The sequence below is a fragment of the Eleutherodactylus coqui genome, chromosome 1 (genome assembly GCF_035609145.1).
Source record: "Eleutherodactylus coqui strain aEleCoq1 chromosome 1, aEleCoq1.hap1, whole genome shotgun sequence".
In the NCBI taxonomy this organism is placed as follows: Eukaryota; Metazoa; Chordata; class Amphibia; order Anura; family Eleutherodactylidae; genus Eleutherodactylus; species Eleutherodactylus coqui.
The window spans coordinates 186,032,941-186,056,335 of NC_089837.1; the positions used below are offsets into that span (position 1 = coordinate 186,032,941).

At 40.3% G+C, this 23,395-nt stretch overlaps 1 protein-coding gene across 4 annotated transcripts in view; it reads right to left on the bottom strand.

The window, feature by feature from the left end:
- Positions 1-300: 300 nt before the first annotated feature.
- Positions 301-23,395, bottom strand: part of FILIP1 (filamin A interacting protein 1) — a 173,563-nt gene continuing 150,468 nt past the window's right edge. For 3 of the 4 annotated variants that reach the window (XM_066604645.1, XM_066604653.1, XM_066604670.1), the window contains 3 exons: positions 14,498-17,324; positions 10,594-10,815; positions 301-3,933 (listed from right to left, as the gene is read on the bottom strand). In XM_066604645.1, the coding sequence (XP_066460742.1) occupies positions 10,609-10,815; positions 14,498-17,324 (3,034 nt within the window). In that variant the 3' untranslated portion in view covers positions 301-3,933; positions 10,594-10,608. The remainder of the gene's footprint in view (positions 3,934-10,593; positions 10,816-14,497; positions 17,325-23,395) is intronic. The other variant, XM_066604661.1, reaches the window with a different exon arrangement.

Sequence of the window (23,395 nt, forward strand, 5' to 3'; positions counted from 1 at the left end):
AGGCAATAATGACTCTTATCTCCCAGAATAGACACTCCATCCGGTCACCTGCAAGAAATGTCCTGATGGAAAAATCAATCACATCCTTTCGAAAACCACTGAAGGAAAGTTTGACAGCTATGTGTAGATGCACCTCATGGCTTACATAGTTATTTTATCTTGTTATCTAATAAAAGAATACAAAAGTAAGAAAGCTCATATCTGCTCATTAGTTGAGCTGCTTGTAGGGTCCTTTCCGTTTACCGCAAACCTCCCAGCTAACAGTGGAATGGACATGGGCATTAAATATATCACAATTAGTACATTTGCTAAGTAAAGTTTATTATAGAAAACTTCCTTGCATAGTGTACATGTATCAAGAAAAAGGTGCTGACAACTATACATATTGGCTGTTTAGAGTAATATACAGTACTTACACAGAAAACACAATGTATGTGGACCAACATTTGACACCCACATCTATTGGCTGCATTTCGGATCTTTCTATTAATATATTCATGATGCAGTATCTGCCTTATTTAAAGCTCTTCTCATCCAAGCAACGCTCCGTTTACTCACCTGCTACTCCAGATCAGCTATATTTAGATACCTTTGATTCGATATCCAATCAGCTTTCATGATTGGAAATCTACTCCATATGAACATCTGCCATCTCTGCAGTTTTAAGGTTTTCCCCTTACGTTCACAGTGTCCACTAAGCAGTAAGGGCCCATTCAGATAGCCATATACTTGGCCATGTACTGTGTATTCCACAAATAGCACACGGCCCCGTAATAGCCCATGAGGCTAGTCACACGAGTGTTCTTTCACATGGATGTTTGCCGTATGTCGTATTCTTGTCCGTTTTAACAGCCGAACATCCGGGCAGAGTTCTTGTATACTGGGCAGCACATGAAGAACTGTGCGCATTGCACCTGAGTCTGAGTGTGACCTTACTCTACATACTAATATCACTTGTAAACATTCTTTAAACGTGCTTCAAGCTTTTAAAAAATCATACAAAACCTGTATTACTTTAACAAATGACACAAAGACAAATCCAGTCCCACAACTGTTAAATGGTTACTAACTTTTAAAATAACTTGTGCCTATATGCAAAAGTGTAATTCATTTTATTTACCTAAAATGGTGTTTATGTGCTGAAAATCCCTCTGAAGTGCTGACCACTAGGGTCTCCCTTCTTTATAATTTGTTGTCTGCTGCCTATTGTCAAGTGAGGTCTGTGTCTCGTAACAAAAAGACTCACACATATGTTCTATTAAAGCTAATGGTGAGTTATTTTCTTCACATCTCCACTGCTCAGTCCTTCTCTAGTGTCTTACCTGATATTGTTATTTCTGTATGTGTGTTACAGTAAGTTAGGAAGCAGGATCTGGTGTGTTCTCTACGCACAGTGTATAGAGCACAGAATAACAGCAGTCTCCTCCAACCAGTTCAGAGAGAAGTGAGTTTTATAGATATAGCCTATAGAGGAGGAAACTGGTAATGAATGCTAAATACAAGACATATAATGGCAAATAGTGTTATTCCTCATGTTCACACACATAGCACCGTATTCTGGAAAGTTAAGTGCACTGCATATTTCAGGAGTGGGGAACAACAGTTTAAATCCAGCAACAGGACAGTTGGAAATCCTTTTGAAAGCAAGGCACATTTTTTAGAATGCAGATCATATGATCGGCACATTTTTGTAGTCAATGGCATCAAATATATTAATGCTAAGGCTCTATGGCAACTTTTGGCAGTCAGAGTAAAATTGTGGTCTTATTGCAATGTCTTTACTTCATCAGCATATAGGGAAACAAGTAAGGGGCAACTAGTGAAAATCAATAGAGTTTAGTCATTCCCAATAACCTGTGTTTTTTGTAGGGATCATCACTCAACTGTGGTCATGGTGGATCCCCAGCCTCAACGGGCTCTGAATATATGGTAGCTGTGATACTGCTGGGAGCCGTACTAATATCTAAGGGAAGATAAAAAATGTCAAAGGACTTTTTAAAAATGAAAAAAAATTGACACTTTGTTCTTGTGTTGGCTGCATCTTGCTACAGTCATAAGAGCAAAGGTGTCTCTTCAGCCTACTACTACTGGAGGACATTGTCACATAGAGGCCAAGAGAATGGTTTTGAGCAATGGGGGTGCATTTGCAGTGGTAAGAATAGTGCATAGATCTTTGGTTCCCAACAAGTTGTGCCCTTTTTTACAAGACCAGACAACCCCTTCAAGAGGTGCATTTTTGTGCTCATATTGTAATTGTAGGAAACTTTAACTCTATTCCTTTTAAAAATGTTAATTTTTTCAGTGCAGTCTGTAGTGAAGAAAGAGCAGGGAAAGAGCATTGTGGGTCAAAACGGACAGCACACTACAATAACCACTACAAAGCATCAATAGGATCTTAATTAACCCCTATGCACTACTGTTCCACATTTGGCCCCTGTGGTGAGAAATGCAGTTGCTAACCTGCACAAAAGATGCTTAATGAGATACGAGCCCGAAGACATTCATTCTTAAATCGTGACGGTGAAAATTGTACCAGTCCTTGGCTTGAATTAACTTACATTGCGGCATAGAACAATCATCACAGCTACATGTGATGTACAGAGATTGTGTCACAGAGTCAGATCTCTCCGAGGCCTTAACCCTTTCCAATCCAATTTAGGATTCAGCCTTTCCTAAAAGGCTTTCTTTTTTTGCTGTTATACAATGGTGCCATCTGCTGGCTAAAGCCAGTGTGTGTGCGCCAGAGAGGCTCTAACAGCGGAGTGGCTGGCAATAGTCAGTAAGAACACCCTGTCGGACGTCTTCTGACATTGGAGCTGTACTAGCTTCAATCAGAATGTAGGAAGACGTCAGACAGCGGATTGGAAAGTGGCAATACATTCAGCAAGTGGATGTAAGAGCCACTTTACAGCCTCCAGGACTCTTGATGAGGGGAACCTTAAGACAGAATTCTGCATTTTTAACAATAACACAGTTTTAATACTTTACATAACTGTCGGCTGGAGCTTGGTACATACAAGCTTATGCAACATATTAATTAGATGTACCCTGTTAAGTGTTGTAAAAAGTTTGTTTAAAGTTTGTTAATGTAATGAGGACAGCTGATAGATGTGATACGTCAGAGATTTCTCTCTGTGACAATGCTCTTTTCCTTAAATACACAGAAGGATGGTACAAAATACATTTTGTCATACTAGGTTCTGCAAGAATAGTTGTGCTGAAATAATGGACTCTTATCTATGTTCTTTATCTTTTCTTTCCAAGCCCTTTTGTAGATATCATTGCTCACTGACAAGTAATAATAACCAATCCGTTATTAGATACATTCCATTTAGTCAACTTGAACTAATGAGATCAACCCTGGTTACATTGTGCCACGACAATCATATGAACTAAAGTCACACTGAAATACATTGCGTACTACATAATGATCTCACACCCATGCAGACACCAAAGGCTTTATTTATATTCACACATGGTATCATTAAATGTCACATTCACCCCATCATGACTATTTGCTGAACTCGCAGAGAATAGGCATACATGTTGAAATCATACTTTCTCGCTATACCATTTCTCTAGGAGGTACTGTCATGTAAAAGCTGGTCAGATGTCATACAAAAATACACCATTTAAGCTTAGAAACATTAGAAAATAAGTTAAAAACCTTGCAGAGAAAGCTTCAGGATAAATTTACAGAATTTTCACAAAATATAATCCTGTAAATTCGACATATTTCAAACAATGGCAATTTTACAAAAAAATAAAGATCTTTTCTATGCGGTGTCAGTAGCATACAAAGGTGTGAAGATGTCTCAGTGTGCGGTCCAGACAACATCCACAAATATTCCTGCTCAGTAGAAGTGCATAAATTCATGTTCCCTTCCACACATCATCTAGTGTTCATTCGAAGCTGATGGATAACAATGCTCTCTAAAAAAGAGAAAAGAAACATGTTTTTCAGTGCTTACATAACTATGGTTAAATAGTGACTCCATCCTGATCAAGTGCCAAACATTTTCTCCATTGTCTTACGATGAAGAATTCTATGCGTTTGTCCCTTGGTGTTCTTAACTGTGTCTACTTCAATGCCTAATGACTTTTGAGAACGTTTAAGGATAATTGTGATCTTGGTACATACTAGTAACAGAACTAGAATACACTGCTTTCTAGATACAGTTATGGAGGCCATTTCTATTCAAATCTTCTATACCATAGGATAGATGCTAGAAAAACCATGACACGAAACACCTTGTTCTTGTACATTATGCTGATGTACTAGCATTTTTATAAATATAATATTAACTAAATGGGGTATTATTTCAGGGACCCCCCCCCCCCCCACATCTAAACATAAAATGTACAGGACGTAATTAAAATAAGGCCTCCTGCACGCGGGCTGATTTGCATTGCGAAATCCAGAGCAGGTGGCCGCCTTAGATTCTGCAGCAAATCCAGCCCATAGCATGCTATGCCAATATGCGATGTCATGTCAACGAGCGGAAATCGCTCGCGATTTTCTGATCACGAAGTGCTGCGCAATTTGTAGAAGCCGTCCGTCCTGCAGCCGTTCTGCAATCATCATCGCAAAATGGTCACGAGATCTGTGTTATCGCCTAGCAATGATGTCATCTGTACTGCGCACATGCACCGGCCGGCACATCCGCAGCATTGAAAGAAGACGCCGGACAGGTACACAGGGGTCACCAGCCAGGCACTGGGTCGAACTCCTCTGCGGGATCACGCATGCGGGTTCTGACCCAGCCATATGCAGACGGCTTAATGGAAACCAAGGACAGATAATAAACATCTAGATCTTTCCATTATTTTGTTACATTTTTTTTAGTATGTCAGCTCACAAGAAATAGAACCTAGTGGCAAGTGACTGACTTCAAAGTCAAGTGAAGTTGTATTCTGATGGCCTTTGAGAGACAAATATTGTGTCACAGCCTAGGCACAATAAAATGGTGAAAGGTAGGTAGTTGGTGGAGCTACCCTTGAAATTAGATATGTAGGTCCATAATACCTGACAGAATAATGGCTGTGAAGATATTTACAGAAGTGCTGCCAGTCCAGATAAGGGTCACATCCGTCACAGTGGGCGTAATAATGGTTAATGGAGGAGAAAAAAAACCTTGTGATGACGCAACTGTCTAGTTAAACCAAGACTCGAAGAACTGCATAAATACATTTTATAACATAACTAGATTTCTTAATAATTTATTTTTATGATATATTTTACTTTTCTTTTGTTTACTATTCCCCTCCTTTTTTTTACCATTGCCTTCTTTTTTATATATATGTTTACTTGCACCTAAGTAATGTTTATGTGCAAATCCTAATTTTATATTCATGTTATTGTCACTTGAATTACCAGTGTGCCCTCCTAACCCAACTGAGGAAGGGGCCCCTTTGCCCAAAGCATGTCTTGATAGGTCTATAATGAAGTTGGATTTATTTATTCTGTTCTTTGAGTCTTGCGTCAACTGGAAGGTTGTGCCTTCACCAGATTTTAGTCACCTTCACTTAGGCACACCAAAGGAATTTGTTATACTCTGGTGAACCAGCCTGACCCTCATTAATGACACATCTTCTAGATGCTCCTCTGTTGGCAGGCTACTTATGTGATATGGGGTACTACGGGTCATTTGACATAGTCAACCTCTTTCTACACTGTGCACAATCCTCGGTTTCTATCATCCATTGGATACAAAATAGTAAGTATGATCAGCTAAAGAGTGGTATAGTATATAGTGTAGTAATTATCAATGATGTAGTTCCAAACTACAGGTAGCTGAGACTGGACAGAACATGTCATACTGTACGTAGTATTCCTGTTTACCATAAACTATGGAAGCCTTATATTTTACAAGTATTTTCAATTAAATAAACTATTGTGTAATTTTAAATAATTGACACTATTTCATACTCAGCTGTGGGTTATGGTTTAATTTTAAAATACTTCCTGTAGAAAAATTAACCATTATAATTCCAATAAATTCAGATAGGACTGACATAATAGTTTAGTATATGAAAGAAGATTAATCAGAGTTACAGCCATTCAGAAACATTAGTTCACATATTAGTATTTTTTATGGAGCTGAATTGTAATTGTGCAGAGATTGAGGTTGAGAAAGGGTTTGCTTAAATTGAAAATGAGATAATGTAGAGATTCTAGATACCTAATGGTATGGGCACAACCAATAGACTGATAGCCAGCATGGTACACTACACGTAACAATGTGACTGGCATCCTATAGAAGCCTTATTGTGTATGTTTTGTAATAATAGGCATTCATTCCCTTTGTTGTGGTAGGTGTGTGAGTGGTTGTTTAGCACTATTTTACACCTGGTGACCTTCACCCATATAACATTGTGGCCTGTCGGCATCCTACCATCCTGACTGATCTTCTAATTACCCTTGTGTCAGTGATACGTTTGTAAATTTGTTTTCCTTTTGAATTGAACTGAGTCTCCCCTAGGCAAAAAAAAGCCTAGTTATGACTCTATAATAGAGGAGGGACATCTTGAAAGTCATGAGGAATTGGTACACGAAGTAAATCCAACTATATTGCATCACTTTCCTTATACAACGAATACACTTTATTTGCTGTGTACAGAGTGCAACTCTAAAAGCATTGTCTTAAGGCCCTTTTACACGCAATGATTATCGCTGAAAATTTGTTACTAAATGGTTGAAAGTGAGCGCTAGTTGTTACATGTAAACGTGGTCAGTCGTGCACTATTTGTTCACTTGTTGTTTAGTGCTGTTTTTTAGACGGCATAAAAATAGTTATTTGGCCGTTCAAAATTTGCTCCATTTGGATGGAAATCATTCAGTATTTTGAGCGGCTTGAAGACTTGAGGGGAGTAATCATTGTATTTGCCTTGTATTCATAATGAGTACATTGTTTACTCTGCCAGGAGAAGACAATGGAATCCTGCTGGCCGGATAATACCTTGCATAAACACACGCCCAGCAGAGCAAACAACTAGTTCTCCTTCTACAAAGTTTACTTTAGCTAATGAGAGAAATAGAGCCATTATCTGTATGTGTAATTTAATGCAAAAATATTGTCTATTTGTTCAGCCGTTTAAGCGATTAACTTTGCATGTAAAAGGGCCTTTACCCCACAAATATCAATTTTAATAAAAGCCAAGTAACATTACAGGCAGACCTACATTAAGTGTATTATGGGAAGTAAAGAAGCTATTGTTGAAGCTATGCCTTTTTTAATCCTTATGATTGATAGGGCAAATTATAAAGGGCTACTCGAGCGAGTAGTGCCTTATGCGAGTACCTGCCTGCTCGTCTCAAAAGATTCGTGTACCGGCAGGGGAGAGCGGTGAGTTGCGGGAGTGAGCAGGGGGAGCGGGAGAGAGTGAGAGAGAGATCTCCCCCCCCCCCCCCCGTTCCTCCCCGCTCTCCCCCGCCGGCACAAGAATCTTTTGAGACGAGCGGCCAGGTACTTGCATAAGGCCCTACTCGCTCGAGTAGTTTGCCTTAGCGAGTACGCTCGCTCATCTCTAGCTGAAAGCAGAAGTTTATAATTGGACGGTTGTATTTTTCTTGTTATGATGGGCACATACTGAATAAATAGAAGAAAGCTTTTACCTCTATGCATCCAAGCTCCTATCATTTAAATGCACACGTTTATAGTTGGAGCACTTGCGAAGGTCGAAGGTGTTAACATGTTGCAATTAATAGGGTATGCAAGCTGTAGTGGCAAGAACCAACATGAAGACATGCAATGCACCACATAGAATGATAGTAGTCAGAAGATTATTAGACCAGCCAGATCAACATTGATGTGACCCAGAAAGATTAAGCATACTGCTATTGTAGCTCTGAGGGCATTTTTGAACACAATTAAATGGTGACCAAGTTGTTTGCAGGGTCTTATTTTTAATTAATAGTCAACATAGAGGATGTGTGGCATTGATGGCCACATTGCAATGACACTGTGACAAGAAAATAGGTCCAAAATCACAACTGCCCAGCATCTTATCATTCCAAAACTGATATTTTCAGGCGAAATTCACAATTTTATCTGACGCAACACAGTTTTGGAATGGAACTAGGCTTTCCATAGTGCCACGGAGTCAATTGGTCACAACCATTGTGACCTGAAGCCCTGACAGTGGTGGACAAGATACAAACAGTAGAAAGTCATCTTAAGAGACAAAGTGAAAAGTGACTACAAAGTCTCCTATTTCTGAAGGTAGTAGTACGTCTGCACAGTAGAGCTGCAGCCCGTTTATGTAGATGATCACTGTATGAAGCTTCATTTCTCCTGCGGTGGTCTTTCAGGAAAATTGAGCCCTTACAGTCGTGTTCTTGGCTGATAACCATAGATCCTCTGACAGCTTATCTTCCAGAGGCACTTCTTACAAAAACACTATAAAAACACTACCCTTTACATATCTTTTGTATTTGTCTCTTCATAAATAAACTAATATACCATAATGAAATCATGCTCCAAAGGCCACAATTCTGCCAGGGTACAGCTTTATGCACTCAATTCCGGCAGAGATGAAAGAATAGTGCAGAAGCTGTGCAATAGGTACACGTCTCTCATGAAGTGCCCTGCTGCGTGCAGAAATCACTGTACTATGGAATAAATGTTAAGTGCACAGATCACGTCTTGAGAGTAATCTCTGCATCGCTATAGGACTGAGTGCACATATTAAAAGTGGCACCCCATCCCTATTACAGCCTCTAGAGCATCATTTGACTATAATACACTCGCTGTCAAAAAATTAAGCACCTAGAAGGAGTTGTTGAAATTTAATGAATTTTTATATGTGTGATTGCAGCGCTGAAGTCATTACAATATCAGAGCAAAAGGATAATTTATTGCGGAAAACTGACCCTTTGAAGGAAGCTCTGGTACCCTGTTGTACCGCCTCTAGCTTGGATACAAGATGTGATACAGACGGCCATTGAGGCTCTAGTACCCTGTTCTAGTGTCTCTAGCTTGAATACAAGATTTGATACAGGCGGGCATGGAGGCTCTAGTACCCTGTTCTACTGCCTCTAGCTTGGATACAAGATGTGATACGGGCGGGCATGGAGGCTCTAGTATCCTGTTGGTCCGTCTCTAGCTTGGATACAAGATGTGATACAGACGGCCATGGAGGCTCTAGTACCCTGTTCTACTGCCTCTAGCTTGGATACAAGATCTGATACGGAGGGCATGGAGGCATACAGGTTTTGTATGGCATCCTGTGGCATATTGGTCCACATTTGCTGTAACAGAGCTTCTAGATCAGACTCGTAAGCTGTTGAAGTTGGTGTCCCAAATGGTCCCATATATGTTCTATTGGCAAAAAATATGGTGACCTGGCAGGTCACAAAGGTTTGGTAATGTTGTCAGGACATTCCTGTGATCCCCTTGCTGTGTGCGGCTGACCATTATCCTGCTGGAAAATGCTTCTTCGGGACACATGTGGTTGCAGGATGTCCTGAACGTATCGCTGAGCTGTCATTGTCCCTCGTACCACTAGTAGGGGTGTCCAACTGTCATATGTGATAACACCCAACCCCCCTCCCCAGACCATTACACAAGATGGTAACTGCATACCAGGTTTTGCAGCAAAACGCCAACTCCTCCTAGGTGCTTGATTCTTTTTGACAATCAGTGTATGAAACCCTCTTAATATCTTGCAAATATTTCACTTTATCAACATAATGTATTGGACTAACTGACACGCAATAAGAAATGAAACCAGTTTTCATGATTTCTTTGCACAACAAAGTACAACAAAAATTACAATATGCATTATGTAATATAAATAAAGTACAATCATTCCAAAATATGTTACATATCATCAAAAAAATAATACAATCTGAACATTTTACATGCAAAACATTTTTCATTGACCTTAGTGGTAGATCAAGCAATATATGCTAGGCATGAACCGTGTAGAGTTACTCCGCCGCACATCAGGAGATGGCAGTATTTTAATGATTTTTGGAAAGCACACAGCTTGCGGCTATTCCAAAAATATACATACATGCTTAAGACATTCAGTAGGAAACTAAGTATGCAGTAGACAATGTACACATTCCACGTGGGCAAAGTCATATGCCGCTTCATGCCATCCCACATCATGGGCATGCATTTCACTACTTGCTTCAATAACGCTATGTATGCTAGTATTTTACACTGTAAAGCATTGAAGTACAAGAATAAATATTTACCAAATAAGTTACATTTTTTTTCTGGCGATGCTGCTTTATATTCAGTCAATACACAGGAAATAAAACCCGTGACATCATTCATTTTGTGGGCGGTGCCAAAAGCAATTAGAGAGCAGCGTATCAATTAAAACGGTTCCCTCTATGAAATACCGGTAGTTGTAAGCAATGTTTTACAGTACATCAATATACATAATTATTTTTTTGAGTCACATGGTTATCTTTCTTAATTTGTGTTACTTGTAGCCATTACATTGAGAAGATCTACAGTTCATCTGTCTGCCGGTCTTTAAAACAGCAGAGATGAAAGAGAAATCATGAATTAGTATGAAATGAACAACTTTGATAAACAGGGAACTGCTTTTAATGGTAGCAGAAACACCTGCACATACCCCTGAGGCTTAGCCTCAGCCCTTCCCCCCTCCGAGAGGGGTAGAGCTGCTGGCTGGTGATTTCTTCAATTCTAATTTCATAGATTGACTCTCGCCACGTGGCTCAAATTTTGACAGATTTCCTGCTCCTGGCACTGCCATTATTGGCTTTACTGCTTTCATACCTTTTGACATGGGAATGCGGGTGGGGATGTGGCGTTGGGTTGACCCATCCTGTGGTGTCTAAAGAATTAGGAAAATAGATTGATCAAAAAGTGAACACAACAACTTGACTGTATGAAAGCTATGAAAATGTAAGTACAACAAGCATTTCTGATCTGACAGCTCGAAAGCAATGGATCCTTTAAAGTGACCCTTTCACTAGTTTCATGGTGCCCAAACCACAGGAAGCATGAAACCAGGATAGATATGCCCATTTGGCCCATGGATTTTTTATTTCAGAAAAAACATACTTATAGGTCTGATTCAGAGCTCTCAGAATGGGAATATCTCTTCTGGCTTTATGTTGCCCGTGGTTTGTGCTCCTGGCAGCATGAACCTTTAACCATTTCAGTGGCAGCATTTCAGCACTAGAGCTGTCCACAGAAATCTTCCAGGGTTTAACTGCATGGTCAGTGCAGCAAGCCCCGGAGATTTTCCGGGCGTTCCACTAAAGGGGCATTGTTAGGACTTAATAAACTTCATTTTCTTTATGACTTCCAGAGGCCAGCCATGATGTTCACATATAAGACTGTGCTCCAAGTAAAAGAGATCCAGCTCACCAGCCTCCTTCAAAAGGAACTGAAGGAGCAGACATGCATGACCAGCCATGTATAATAAATATAGGAGAAAAGTCCAGGTCATCCACTAGTTCAGAAAAAATATGTTAAAATCAAAAACCTTTATTGAATATTCCTAAACACATTTGTTAAACTGCAAATAAGTAGCAAATAAGTTTTTTAGTCATGGTCACCATTTCTTTCAAAAATTTTTTTATGAATATTCAACATATTTTCCCGAATTCCTGCATGAGCTGGACTTTTCTACTATATATATTCCAACTGGACATAAATGGTGCAGATTTTCTGTGCCGATAGAAGAAACACCATTAAACAAATCTTTCAGCACACAAGGGCTTCTTCACACAACTATATTTGAGGATGATTGTGCGACTGCATATATTATGCACCCTAAACACAGAGAATAGAGCCCATTGATTTCAATGGGTCCACTCCCATGAGCGTGTTTTGAGCATGTGGAAAAAAGTAGAGCCTGCTCCATTTTTCTGCATTCTGCGCAGCAAAGACCACCATAGAAGTCTATTGTAAATATGCAAGGGGATGCGTGAAACACTACGCAGAAGCATGAAAATAGCCTTTTAACCCACGGAATGGCTGTGTTGCATGTACGTGTTAACTGGCCTTGCATGCGCAAAATGTACAGTACAATGCGCAGACACGCACGCAAATCAGACTCATCAACCTTGTTCATGCACAAAGAAGTTTCGCTGTGAGCATATGGCGAAGTTTTTTTGCACATATGGCCATCTGAATAAGCTCAAAATCTGAGACAAGAAACACAGCATTTGAGCATTATTCCTTGCTGTAGACTTTCAGTAGATCTGCTGTTGTGAAGACTCCACAGCGGATCTGGCCCATGGGAACATAGCTTAATAGTTTGATTCTTTCAGCTGGTTTCATTTATAGGCCATTTACAAACCACACACAGAGATGCAATACGGTATTTTTGTAGTTTGCAGTTTCAAGCTGCAATTCGCTTTTGGGTAATTTATATGCAGAAGCTGCAATAATTGTGCAATTTGCGCTTAAAGGGAATCTGTCACCAGGTTGTGCTGCCCTGAGTCCAACATAAACTACTAACAGACACCCATTTCAAGAAGTGAACACAACTTGACAGACTGTATGAAAATGTAAGACCTTCATTATGTCCGATTCAGTAGTTTTCTTGAAATCAGCTGTTATCTCCTGCAGCCCCAGGGCCTCCTAATCATAAATGGAGCACAAAGCCCATCCTTCCGCAAATAACTGACAACCTTCTTCTAATCAAGAGAGGGTGGGCATGAGGGGCCACAGCTAATGAATTTTGGATATTGCACACGTACTGGACAGGACTACAGAAGATACCAGCAGCTTTCAATAAAACTACAAACCTAATAAAATAAGCCATTAGTGGTAGGGTGCTTGTCAATAATTTATGCTACAAATAATGTTAAACCTAAGATTCCCTTAATTTGGGGTACAATTATTTTAACCCATGTCTTCTTTATTGATGTATTTGCATATGTGCCATAGAAAACATAAATATATCTTCCACAAAATAATTATATTATTTTTAGGCTATAAGCCACTTCCAGCTTTGACTTTAACACATAATTTCTCTCTTTTGTTAAAGTGGTTATCCTACTTCTAGCTATTTTGCTGCAGGAGGCAGGCAGCTCCATACATTATGCAGTGGCCTAGGTTGATACTGCAGGTTGAGTCCTATTGATGTGAATCTCAGCCTGCAGTACCAGCCAAGGCCACTGTGTAAGGCATAAGGAGAGGGAACACCACCCGGACAGTTTGGAGAGTTGGATTGGCAAAAATGATACATCTCTAGTAGGTACAGGTAGTTCCGCTTGTTGGACACGTTCTTCATACCATGTATCTCTTGGATAACAGTCTAATATGCTTACTACAGTTTTAGTTACCATTTTGTGATAGACGGTGGAGATGGCATCTGTGACCTATTTTAGATCAGATGGAATCAGGACTGGAACTGTAATCCATGTTAAAGTAAGAGGTTCACACAGTCCCCATAATGTATTTTGGGTATAAAGTATTTCCTCTCTGTTGTATTACATTTGGCTAATAAGCACTTTAGTTTATTGGCTATTAGATCCTTTTGGGAGCGTCTTGGCAGATGTGTACATGCTATGAAGAATGTAGATTAGGTACAGCAATGCTCTTCATATTACACCCACACACAAAAAGTATATTTTGTATGAAGTATGACATAGTTCACTGAACTGCAAGGTGTGGTTCGGTTATAAAGGCCTTTCCCAGTACTGTGACTGCACATCTATTCTTTTCCGAATAGCATGTCCTCTTATAACATTAACAATAGCACTGTCGAGGCACTGTCTCAAGAAAACAACCTCTTTTTGAATAGACGTTAACCTGATAATCACTTGATCAACTTGAGCCTGGCTTTTCTCATGCCAATCAATGGGGGTCTACCCCTTCCAAGCCTAAGAACGGACGGCCCATGTTCCCCTCTGCCTGTCACCACATGGTCATTCCAACCCCCTGAGTAACATTAAAATGAATGGATAGCGGATCATTTATGATTCTGGTACAACCCCTTTAAGTGTAGATGATGCCTAAGGGTGGCTTTACACGGAACAGCTAACGGTCAAAAAATCACTCAAATGAGTGATTTTAAGCAATAGTTGTACCTGTATAAACATGGACCCTGACAGAGTACTGAGAAGGAAATTGCTCCGTAGTCGTTAGTTACTACGTTTCAGCTCACTAAAATGAAGCGAGCAAGTTCTCGCTCAGTGTAAGCAGGCAGTCGTTTATGTTTAACTGCCTGTTCATAGTGAATGGTGGTGGGAGGCCGGGAGCGTTCTTCCTCCATTCACTGAACAATTACCACTCCTGTGTGAAAGCGCAGAAGCGTTAAGTCTTGGGATGACTATCGGACGTTTACAAGCTCATCAGTCATCCCACGTAAAGCCACCCTAAAGGACATGAAACTAGTTTCAAATTCCATGCGTTGACTGCTGAACCTGCATTGCTAAATGTAATAATTCAAGAGACAAGCAGCTACTTCCTTATTCTAAATGTACAATAAACAGTTATAATGACAGGTAGTCTATTATTAATAAATCTGGTTAACTGAATTCTACTTGTCTACTCACCACTGATTGGGTTGCACGTGTAGAAGATGTTGAGGAAGGAGTTATTGTTATTGAACTGGTCACTTTATTTGTTGTGGGTCTGGTTGATAGATTAGTCTTTGGAGATCTAAGTACGGTACCAGTCGTTACTTCCTTATTTTCTGTACTAACATTTAAAGGTCTAACAGTTATGACTGGTGTACCTTCTGAGGAGCTGCCAGGGTTTCGTTTAAATTGAGTACCCAAATGAATATGGATTTTGTTATCTTCTGTTGTAATTATGTTTGCGTTCGAGTTGAATTTTCTTATTGGTGTCGGCACAGTTTGTTTTTCAGGTGTAACTTTAAATACAGCACGTCCCATAGTCATTTCTTGTGCATCAGGTGACACAGAGATCTCTGGTGAGGCAGCAGATGTTGATACAGTAAGTATCTGAATTGGTGAAGTCGGCCTTTCCCCAAAGCTGCTTCTGCAAGTTTCAGAATTTTTTTCACGTGAGAAAGTTGTTATGGTAACAGGAGACATAGATCTTTCTGGGGATATTGGGCTGTCTAAACCTTTTCCTTTCTGTGTCATAACACCTGGAGAAGGGATAATTGTAATCCGTGGTTTCTGTGTCCCTAAGGTTGGTATGACTGTAGTGCTTGAAAAGAAGTCCTCAGCAGGTGGACTTGTGATCTCCAAAGTAGCAGTGCTGTTTTCATGGTCTGGTGTCACTCTTATATGAAGAGGCTGACCCTGTTTTGGTGAAAGAAACACTTCACTAGGGCGTCCTGGACTGGGACTTGGGCGAACAGCTCTTTCTGGAGTCACTGGGGTCCCAGGAGACCCATTTTCTCCATTTTCTCTTTTCTTCATCCAGGGAATCCATGATTTTCTAATATTTAATTCATTAGATGCAGGTGGATACCTTTCTAGAACAGGAGACCTCTCTGTGGGTTTTTTAAGTCCGACCTGTCGTAAGTTACTCATAATATGGTTTTCTTCTTGGAAAGACTTTCTTATAAACACTGCTGGAGTCTCCTCCTCAACCATATCATTACTTATTGCATCTGTCTGAACTGCTGTAGATGTTACAGGAACATCTACCATTCTTCTTCCATTCATGCTGGGTCTTATAGCTCGACTGTATCGTTTTGAAAGTTCTAGTTCTTTTGCTAAATTCAGTACATCTAGTCCCATATTTTTATTTTTATTCTCTTCTTCTATAAACCTTTTTTGAAGAACTGAATAGTCAACTTGAAGTTGTGAGAGTTGATCCTCCTTGTTCATCATATCATGAATCTTTTCTTTCAGTGCTTGAACTTCTGCTCTCAAGTCTCTGTTTTTAGCTTCCTCTACTCTTATTCGATGTCGAAGTTCAGCCTCTTGGCTTACAGCTTCTCCCTTCTCAATAGCTTTATTTTTTGCAATATGACTTTTTAACTCCTCAAGCTGAAGAGACAAGACATTTGCTCTGTCTTGCTCAGTTCTATATTTTCTTTCTAGTTGATCATATTCATCTTCTGTCTTCATCAAATCTCCTTCAACCACTTCAAGTTGCTGTAGACGATTCCTAAGTCTTTCTATTTCTAAAATTAACTCTTTTGTTTTGTTGTCTTCTTGATGTACAGATTCAAAACTTTTTTTAGCTCTATTCCGTGCTGCTGCTTCTCTCTCTGTTGCCTCCATGCTTTCTATTCTTTTCATCAGCAGGTCTACCGTACAGCTTAATTCACAGTTTTTCTCTTCCTCACTTCTTAGTTTGCTTATTGACTCATCTCTTTCATTTGTCAAGTTATAAACTTTTTCTTCCATCTCTGACTTCAGTTTTAGAAGATTTTTGCTTTCATCTATAAGTTTTTCTGTTACCTCCATAACTTTACCTTGTTCGGTTTTTAAACATTTGTTTAGATCATTTACTTTTCCTTCTTCTAGTTTTATCTTTTCCATTATGATTTTTCTTTCATCGACAAGCATGACGGTGAAACTTTTTAACTTTGTTAAGTCCTCTTTTAAAGTATGCTCTGTTTTCTCAAGTCTTCCTTCCACTGATTCTAGTTCTTTAACACGGGCTTTAACCAATTCCACCTCCTTCATCAAATCCCTTGTTTGGGCTTTTTCTTTATCCAGTTTGACATAAAGCTGAGAGCACTCCGACTTACTTTTCATAAAGGCTTCCTCTAATTTTTCCAATTCTGACATCCTTTTTTGCAGTTTCTCTACCTCCAACTTCAACTCCTTGCTGTGATGCTCTTCTTCATTAAGTTTCTTTTGGAGCTCTTTACATTGAGATTCTGTCTTTGTTATCTCTTCATCTTTCCCTTCCATTTCTAAAACACGCTTTCTTAAGTTTTCCACTTCTGCCATTAAGCTTGAGTTTCCACATTCTCCTTTAGCTATTTTTTCTCTTAGCTCTTTTAACTCATCATCAGCTTTTTGAAGGTTTTTGTTAACTTCTTCTAATTCTTCAACCTTACGATTGAGACCCACCAGCTTAAGTCGTAGCTGACGGTGATTAGATTCTTGAGTAGCAAGTTTTGCAGTCATTTCCTCATGCTCTTGAGAATATTTGGAGGTTTTGTGTTCAAGGTCCAATTCCAATTTAACAACTTTCTGGCTGTCTTCACTGGCCTTAGCAAAAACTGCTTTGATTTTTGAATCCGCTTCTTTCAGTTCTTGAGTGAGATCTTGTATTTTTTGGCTTTGTTGTCCAAGTTGTTCGATATGCATTTGTCTTTCATCTACTAGCATCAGTGCAAATGACTTGAGTTTTACTAGTTCATCTCTAACTTTATTCAGTCGCTTATTATATTCTTTATCTTTCCGTGCTTGATAAGCTTTCTCCTGTTCCAGTAACTTCTTTAACCTGGAAAACAATTAAAATATTCATTTTAAAATTAAAAATTATGTTTTCAATAATACTAGAATTGTAGATTTTGCATATTTGTTTAAATCATGAAATCTGTGATTAGAGATGAGCGAGTATACTCGCTAAGGCACATTACTCGAGCGAGTAGTGCCTTAGCCAAGTATCTCCCTGCTCGTCTCTAAAGATTCGGGGGGCGGAGAGCGGCGGGGGAGAGCTGGGAGGAACGGAGGGGTAATCTCTCTCTCCCCCCGCTCCCTGCCGCAACTCACCTGTCACCCGCACCGGCCGCCGAATCTTTAGAGACGAGCGGGGAGATACTCGGCTAAGGCACTACTCACTCGAGTAATGTGCCTTAGCGAGTATACTTGCTCATCTCTAATCACAAAGGCACATTACTCGAGTGAGTAGTGTCTTAGCCGAGTATCTCCCCGCTTGTCTCTAAAGATTCGGGGGGCCGGCGCCGGTGACAGGTGAGTTGCGGCGGGGAGAGAGGGAGAGAGAGATCTCCCCTCTGTTCCTCCCCGCTCTCCCCCGCTGCTCCCCGCCGGCCCCCGAATCTTTAGAGACAAGCGGGGAGATACTCGGCTAAGGCACTACTCGCTCGAGTAATGTGCCTTAGCGAGTATACTTGCTCATCTCTATCTGTGATATTATGTATTTCCCATAAAGATTGAAATTATTCAGGTATCACATAGTGCTATTATTGGTCACTGTATGCAACTGTCATTATAGAGGTATGTATTAGTATTTCAGTGTTTTATATAAACGTTTGAATTGTGTAGGTCTGACTAGTAGAATTCCCACCAATCCTAAGAGATGGCATATGTTCAGGCACTCGTTCTTAAGGCAGTTGTCTTATGAAGACATTCCCTGTCCATATTAGGGCATGTGGATATCAAAAAGTGGGATTTTCAACTTCAGACACCCCTATATAGGCTAGAATAGAGAGACATTGTCTAAGCACAATTCTTGCTCTGGTGGTCTTGAGCTGTTTAATTTATTACAGCCATACTACATTTCTCCTGCATTCACTGCTACAAGAAGAATTTGTGGATGGTGGTGATCCCCAGCAAAATCATCAGGCTTTAATCTTAAAGGGGTTTCTACTAGCAATACAACACCTTTAAAGGCTCTGGACACCTTTGGAAGACAATTCATTTCACCTAAATGCACTGACAATCATTTTTGCAATAGGGTTTGAATAAACATTTTGTACTGTTTGTCTCTTGTAGCTCCTACATAACGCTGTATAGACACCACAGTCTAAATTTCCGTAGGAGATGGGTCAGTGAAGCCAGACTGATGTGTTAATTATCCTCTCCTGCACTGTTTATCATCTATGATAGAACAAAGGTAAACCTTATTGTGGTCATTAACTAGCTAATAAGAATGTGCAGGAGAAGAAAGAGCAGAGGGAAACCAAGCCATCAGTTTAGCCTCACTGACAGATCTACTGAGAATCATGGCCCATTTACATGCAAAGACAATCATTCAAACGATTGAAAGATTGACAGTTTTAGCGATCATTTTGCATAAAGTGTTAATGGACACTAACACTATTAGCTTCATTCACATGTCAAAGGGCCTCCATGAGCTGTTTGCAGAGCAAAGCATGTGGTCTCAGCTCTGTACACAGCTCCATTGTTCTCGCAAGGGCTGTCAGCAGAATACAATGTAATCTCCGACTCCCGTGCAGAACACAGCGTGTGGTTCCTGTTATCTACTCTCTGGCTGAACAATGGACTTTTAGCTCACCTTAAAATCATCGTTCAGCCGAAAAGTAAACGATGGCAGCGTTTACACACAACGATGATTGCTCATCTGCGGTCATTTGACCGAATTTTGAGCGATAATCATTGCATGTAAATGGGCCTTTAAACTGCAGTGTCTATATACAGTTATATGTAAAAGCTGCAGAAGTCAAATGGTGCAAGAGTTTTAATTAAACCCTGTTGCAATCATAGTTGGCAGATCAAAATACATGCATTTAAAGGAAAAAGAAAATTTGCTTCCAAAGGTGTCCATAGCCTTTAAGGTATATAAAGTGTGAATTTAGGGGATTATTCAGACTCTGGGACTGACATCTTTTCACCCAAGAACTCAGTCTACAACCAGAAACTTTTTTTAAAACTGGCTTCTACTAGGTATATTGCAATATCACAATACGTTTCACACAGATTTCATGCAAAAGAACCAAAATAACACCTGGCCATCTGGCCACTAACTAAACATTTACAAATGTGCTCTCTAGCAGGCTGTGACTCAAACTTCACATCAGCATATCAGCTCTCATATACCATCAGTTTTTTTCATGAATCGTATCTTCATCTATTAAGTCCTAGCACAGGGGGCGTCACCACCACTGTTGTTCCTTGTGGTTCATCATGTACACAGAACCTCTTTCCAGATAGAGTGGAAGCCAGTGACCAAGAAGGTCAGAAGCTATTTCTGACCAACTCACACCTCCTTTTAAGAAGACCTCTCAGGTGGAGCATAATGAGGCTGCTCCACATCAGAGCACCCTTCTCTGTAACTTTTCTTATACTATTGCCCTTTAGTAGCTCAGACTCATCACTACAATGCAGTGGCTGCACTACTACAGTAGGAATGAGAAACAGCTGAATCAGGGCTAGTTGCACCAACCATGCTGTTGATCCAGACGTAAAGCCCATTTACATGCAACGATAATCGCTCAAAATTTGCTCAAACAACAGCAAATGAGCGATAATCGTTGCATGTAAACACGCACACCGTGAACTTTTCATCTGAACAATGATTTTAAGTTGAACTTAAAAATCAATCCTTTGGCTGCAGAGAGATAAAGTATCTCTCAACAGACCGCATGCTGTGTTCTTAGTGGGAGGCAGGAAATTACATCATATTCTGTTGACAGCCCCGAGGAAAACAATGCAGCTGTGTGCAGAGCCCAGCCCACATGCTGGGCTCTACAAACAGCTCCTGGAGGCCCATTTACATGTAAAGGAAGACGATAAAGTGTTAATGGACAATAATGTCCATTAACACTTCATGCAAAATGATCGCTAAAACTTTCAATTGTTTAAAAGGTTATGTTTGCATGTAAATGGGCTTTTAGTTAAACTGAAATCAGCTGTTAAACATGGTTTAAGGAAAAAGTGTTGCACTAACATATTTGAACTAAGATTTGCAAAACCAAGTTCACTTGATCTGCAAGCAAAGGTTGAACCTAGAAGAAATGTATTGCGCACAGTGATTGGTGACTGTAGTTGGGTGATCTTCCCAGCATTCATGGCAATAGTAAAAACATGGCCGCCACCAGCAGCAAGTGCAGGTGTAATTCCACCATCCCAATAAAGCCTATCAAGATATCAGCCAAGTCTGCTGTTTTGGATTTCGGCTGCTAAACTAAGCTAAACTTATTTGATCCACCAAAATCTGGGTGAGTGTGACCTAGGTCTAAGAAAAAAGGCACTTGCTTCTTTTATTTTGGCTTTAAAAATGCATTACATCACTGTACATGCGATTTTCACGTGCATGAAAAAAATCACGTGTTGTTCCAATAAAATGTTACATTTCAAAAAACACATTGCACTTGCTTTTTTACACGCCCATAGGAAATAACGGGTGATTCTTGTACATAAATCGTCCATGTTTATAATCACACTGAAGATAATGGGTTCTTCACGCATGCAAGTTCAGTCCATATCACATTGTTTCTTGCCAGTATTAATACAGCCTAAGGCTGACTACAGACGGGCGGAAATTCCGCGGCGGGATTTCCCGCGGAATTCCCACCGCTGGAAGCCTGCATAGGATTGTGTTAACAAACGCAATCCTATGCAGACGGCCGCGGTTTGGCCACGCGAAAGCTCGCGCAGCAAACAAACCGTGGCACGCCCTATTTCTGTGCGGGGCTCGCAGAGCCCCGCACAGAAACTTCACTCACCGTCCGCCAGCTGCGCTATGCGCATGCGCCGGCTGCCCGGCAACCGGCACATGAAAGAGCCAGGGCCGTGGGAGGGGTGAGTGCCCGCACTGCTCTCTGCAGGCGCTCGGGTCGGGTCTCGCTGCGAGAATTCTCGCAGCGGGATCCGACCCGGCCGTCTGCAGGCGGCCTTTCATAGAACCTGTAACGCCAGTGAAACAGAACCTCCGTCACTATAGAAAATATTGTGTTCAAGTAACCTATAAGAATCCCTCCAATGAGTACTCTAAATAGGCAATCAAAAGAGCTGTCAAGCTATTGGTCAATGTACAACTTGCTGATTGGCTGAAACGAAACCTGTAAAGAATGTGAACCTTATAAGCACTTCTTTATAACTAAATCTGTTGACAACATGTAATTGAGCAGCTGTTTATTTAATGTCCAGTCCAATAATGGCTATAATACTGTGCACTGTTGTAGAGCAATATATATATATAAAGGTGAAAGCTCCCACTAACTGACTCATTCCCTCGCCACTAATTTTCTAACTTCCTGCTGTCATATAAACTTTAAATTTGGCATGACCATTCTTTAGTTCCCAAATAGGAAAAGTAAAGGCGTCATAACATGATTATTCAATTCTAAGCGTGAACATAAGCAAAAAACTGAAATATATAAGATAGCTATTTTCTCAAAAACCATAAAATCTATGAAAATTATTTTTGGCACTCACACTACCTTCAGGTCGTAGAGGCATACTAAGCAGGCCTTTTTGAGAAATTCATTGTCCAACCATGATAATCTGCTAATCTTGGAAATTCAGTATGTAAATAAGGGAAGTAAAGGGTCACAACTTGATTATTTACCTCATCTCTAGGTGAATATACTGAGGAGAATCCAGCTCACCTGGAGGGCAAAAACACATGGGTGTATGCACAACTACGCTTGCTGCTATGGAGCGTGGTTGTACATGAATGTTTTTTTTTTTCTTTCTTGGAGTATTCAAACTCCGCGCTATAGCATGCGAGTTTGAATACAACAGCAGGAAGATAGGTTGTGCACTCTTTCACGCATGTAGTTAAAACTGTATATAGGGCAAGTCCTATCTTTTTTTGTCCGTACTGTTAACGAGTGAGAATACCGCTAATGAAAACGAAACCATTGAAATCAATGGTTTTGTTTTGTCTTGTTATTCGGCCATGATTATCATGGCCGCATAACAAGCCTAAATCATGCCCATGTGAAGAAGCCTTAATGTGTATATACTGAAGAGAATCTAACTCACCTTTAGGCTAGTTTCACACGGGCCCAATATCACGCTCGGGAACGCGTGATGTCCCCACGAATGTGAGGCATTTTTTTGGCAAAAATGCCTCCATCACTTCAGAGAAGTAGCGATCCTCTGGATCGGCAAGTGTTTCCAATTGTTTTTAACGGGAAACCTTGCATCACATGCATCTTGCACGGCGTGCGATGTTCTTCCCGCCCCCACTAAAAACAATGGGCGAGGCATTCCAAGGAAATGCCTAAAGATAGGCGTGATGCAGAAAAAAAAAATCGCTCACGTATATGACCCCATTCAAAATAATGGGGTTCATATTCATGCAAGATTTGTGTGTCTCACAACGCACAAATCTCACGCGATTTTCTCAGTCGTGTCAAAGTGGTTTAATGTGTATATACTGAGGAGAATGTAACTTACCTATCTGTCTATATATTGAGGAGAATCTACCTCAACTTTACGTGTACATACTGAGAAGAATCTAACTTACCTATCTATCAATAAACTGAGGAGATGGTAACTAACATCCGTTTATATACAAAGGCTAGTTTAGACACGATTCTCGCTCAAAAATCGCTCAAAGCCATCTTTTGAGCGAGAATCGTTAGGTCTAACTGCATGGACATCGTGCAGTTTTCGTTAACGAAGTGCTGATCATTATGTTTCAGCATGCTAAAAGCGAACGATCAGCCTTATCAGCAGTTTACAGTGGGATTCAGCTGATACTATTGTTTCAGCTGGTAACCCGCTCCATGAATACAGCCGGAGTATGAAGAACACAGCGGTCCAGCTGTGTTCTGCATACCCCGCATGAAGCGCACAGCTGTATGCCAGCTGTGAGTTCCGTGAACACAGCAGGAGTATTGCCGGCACTCCGGCAGT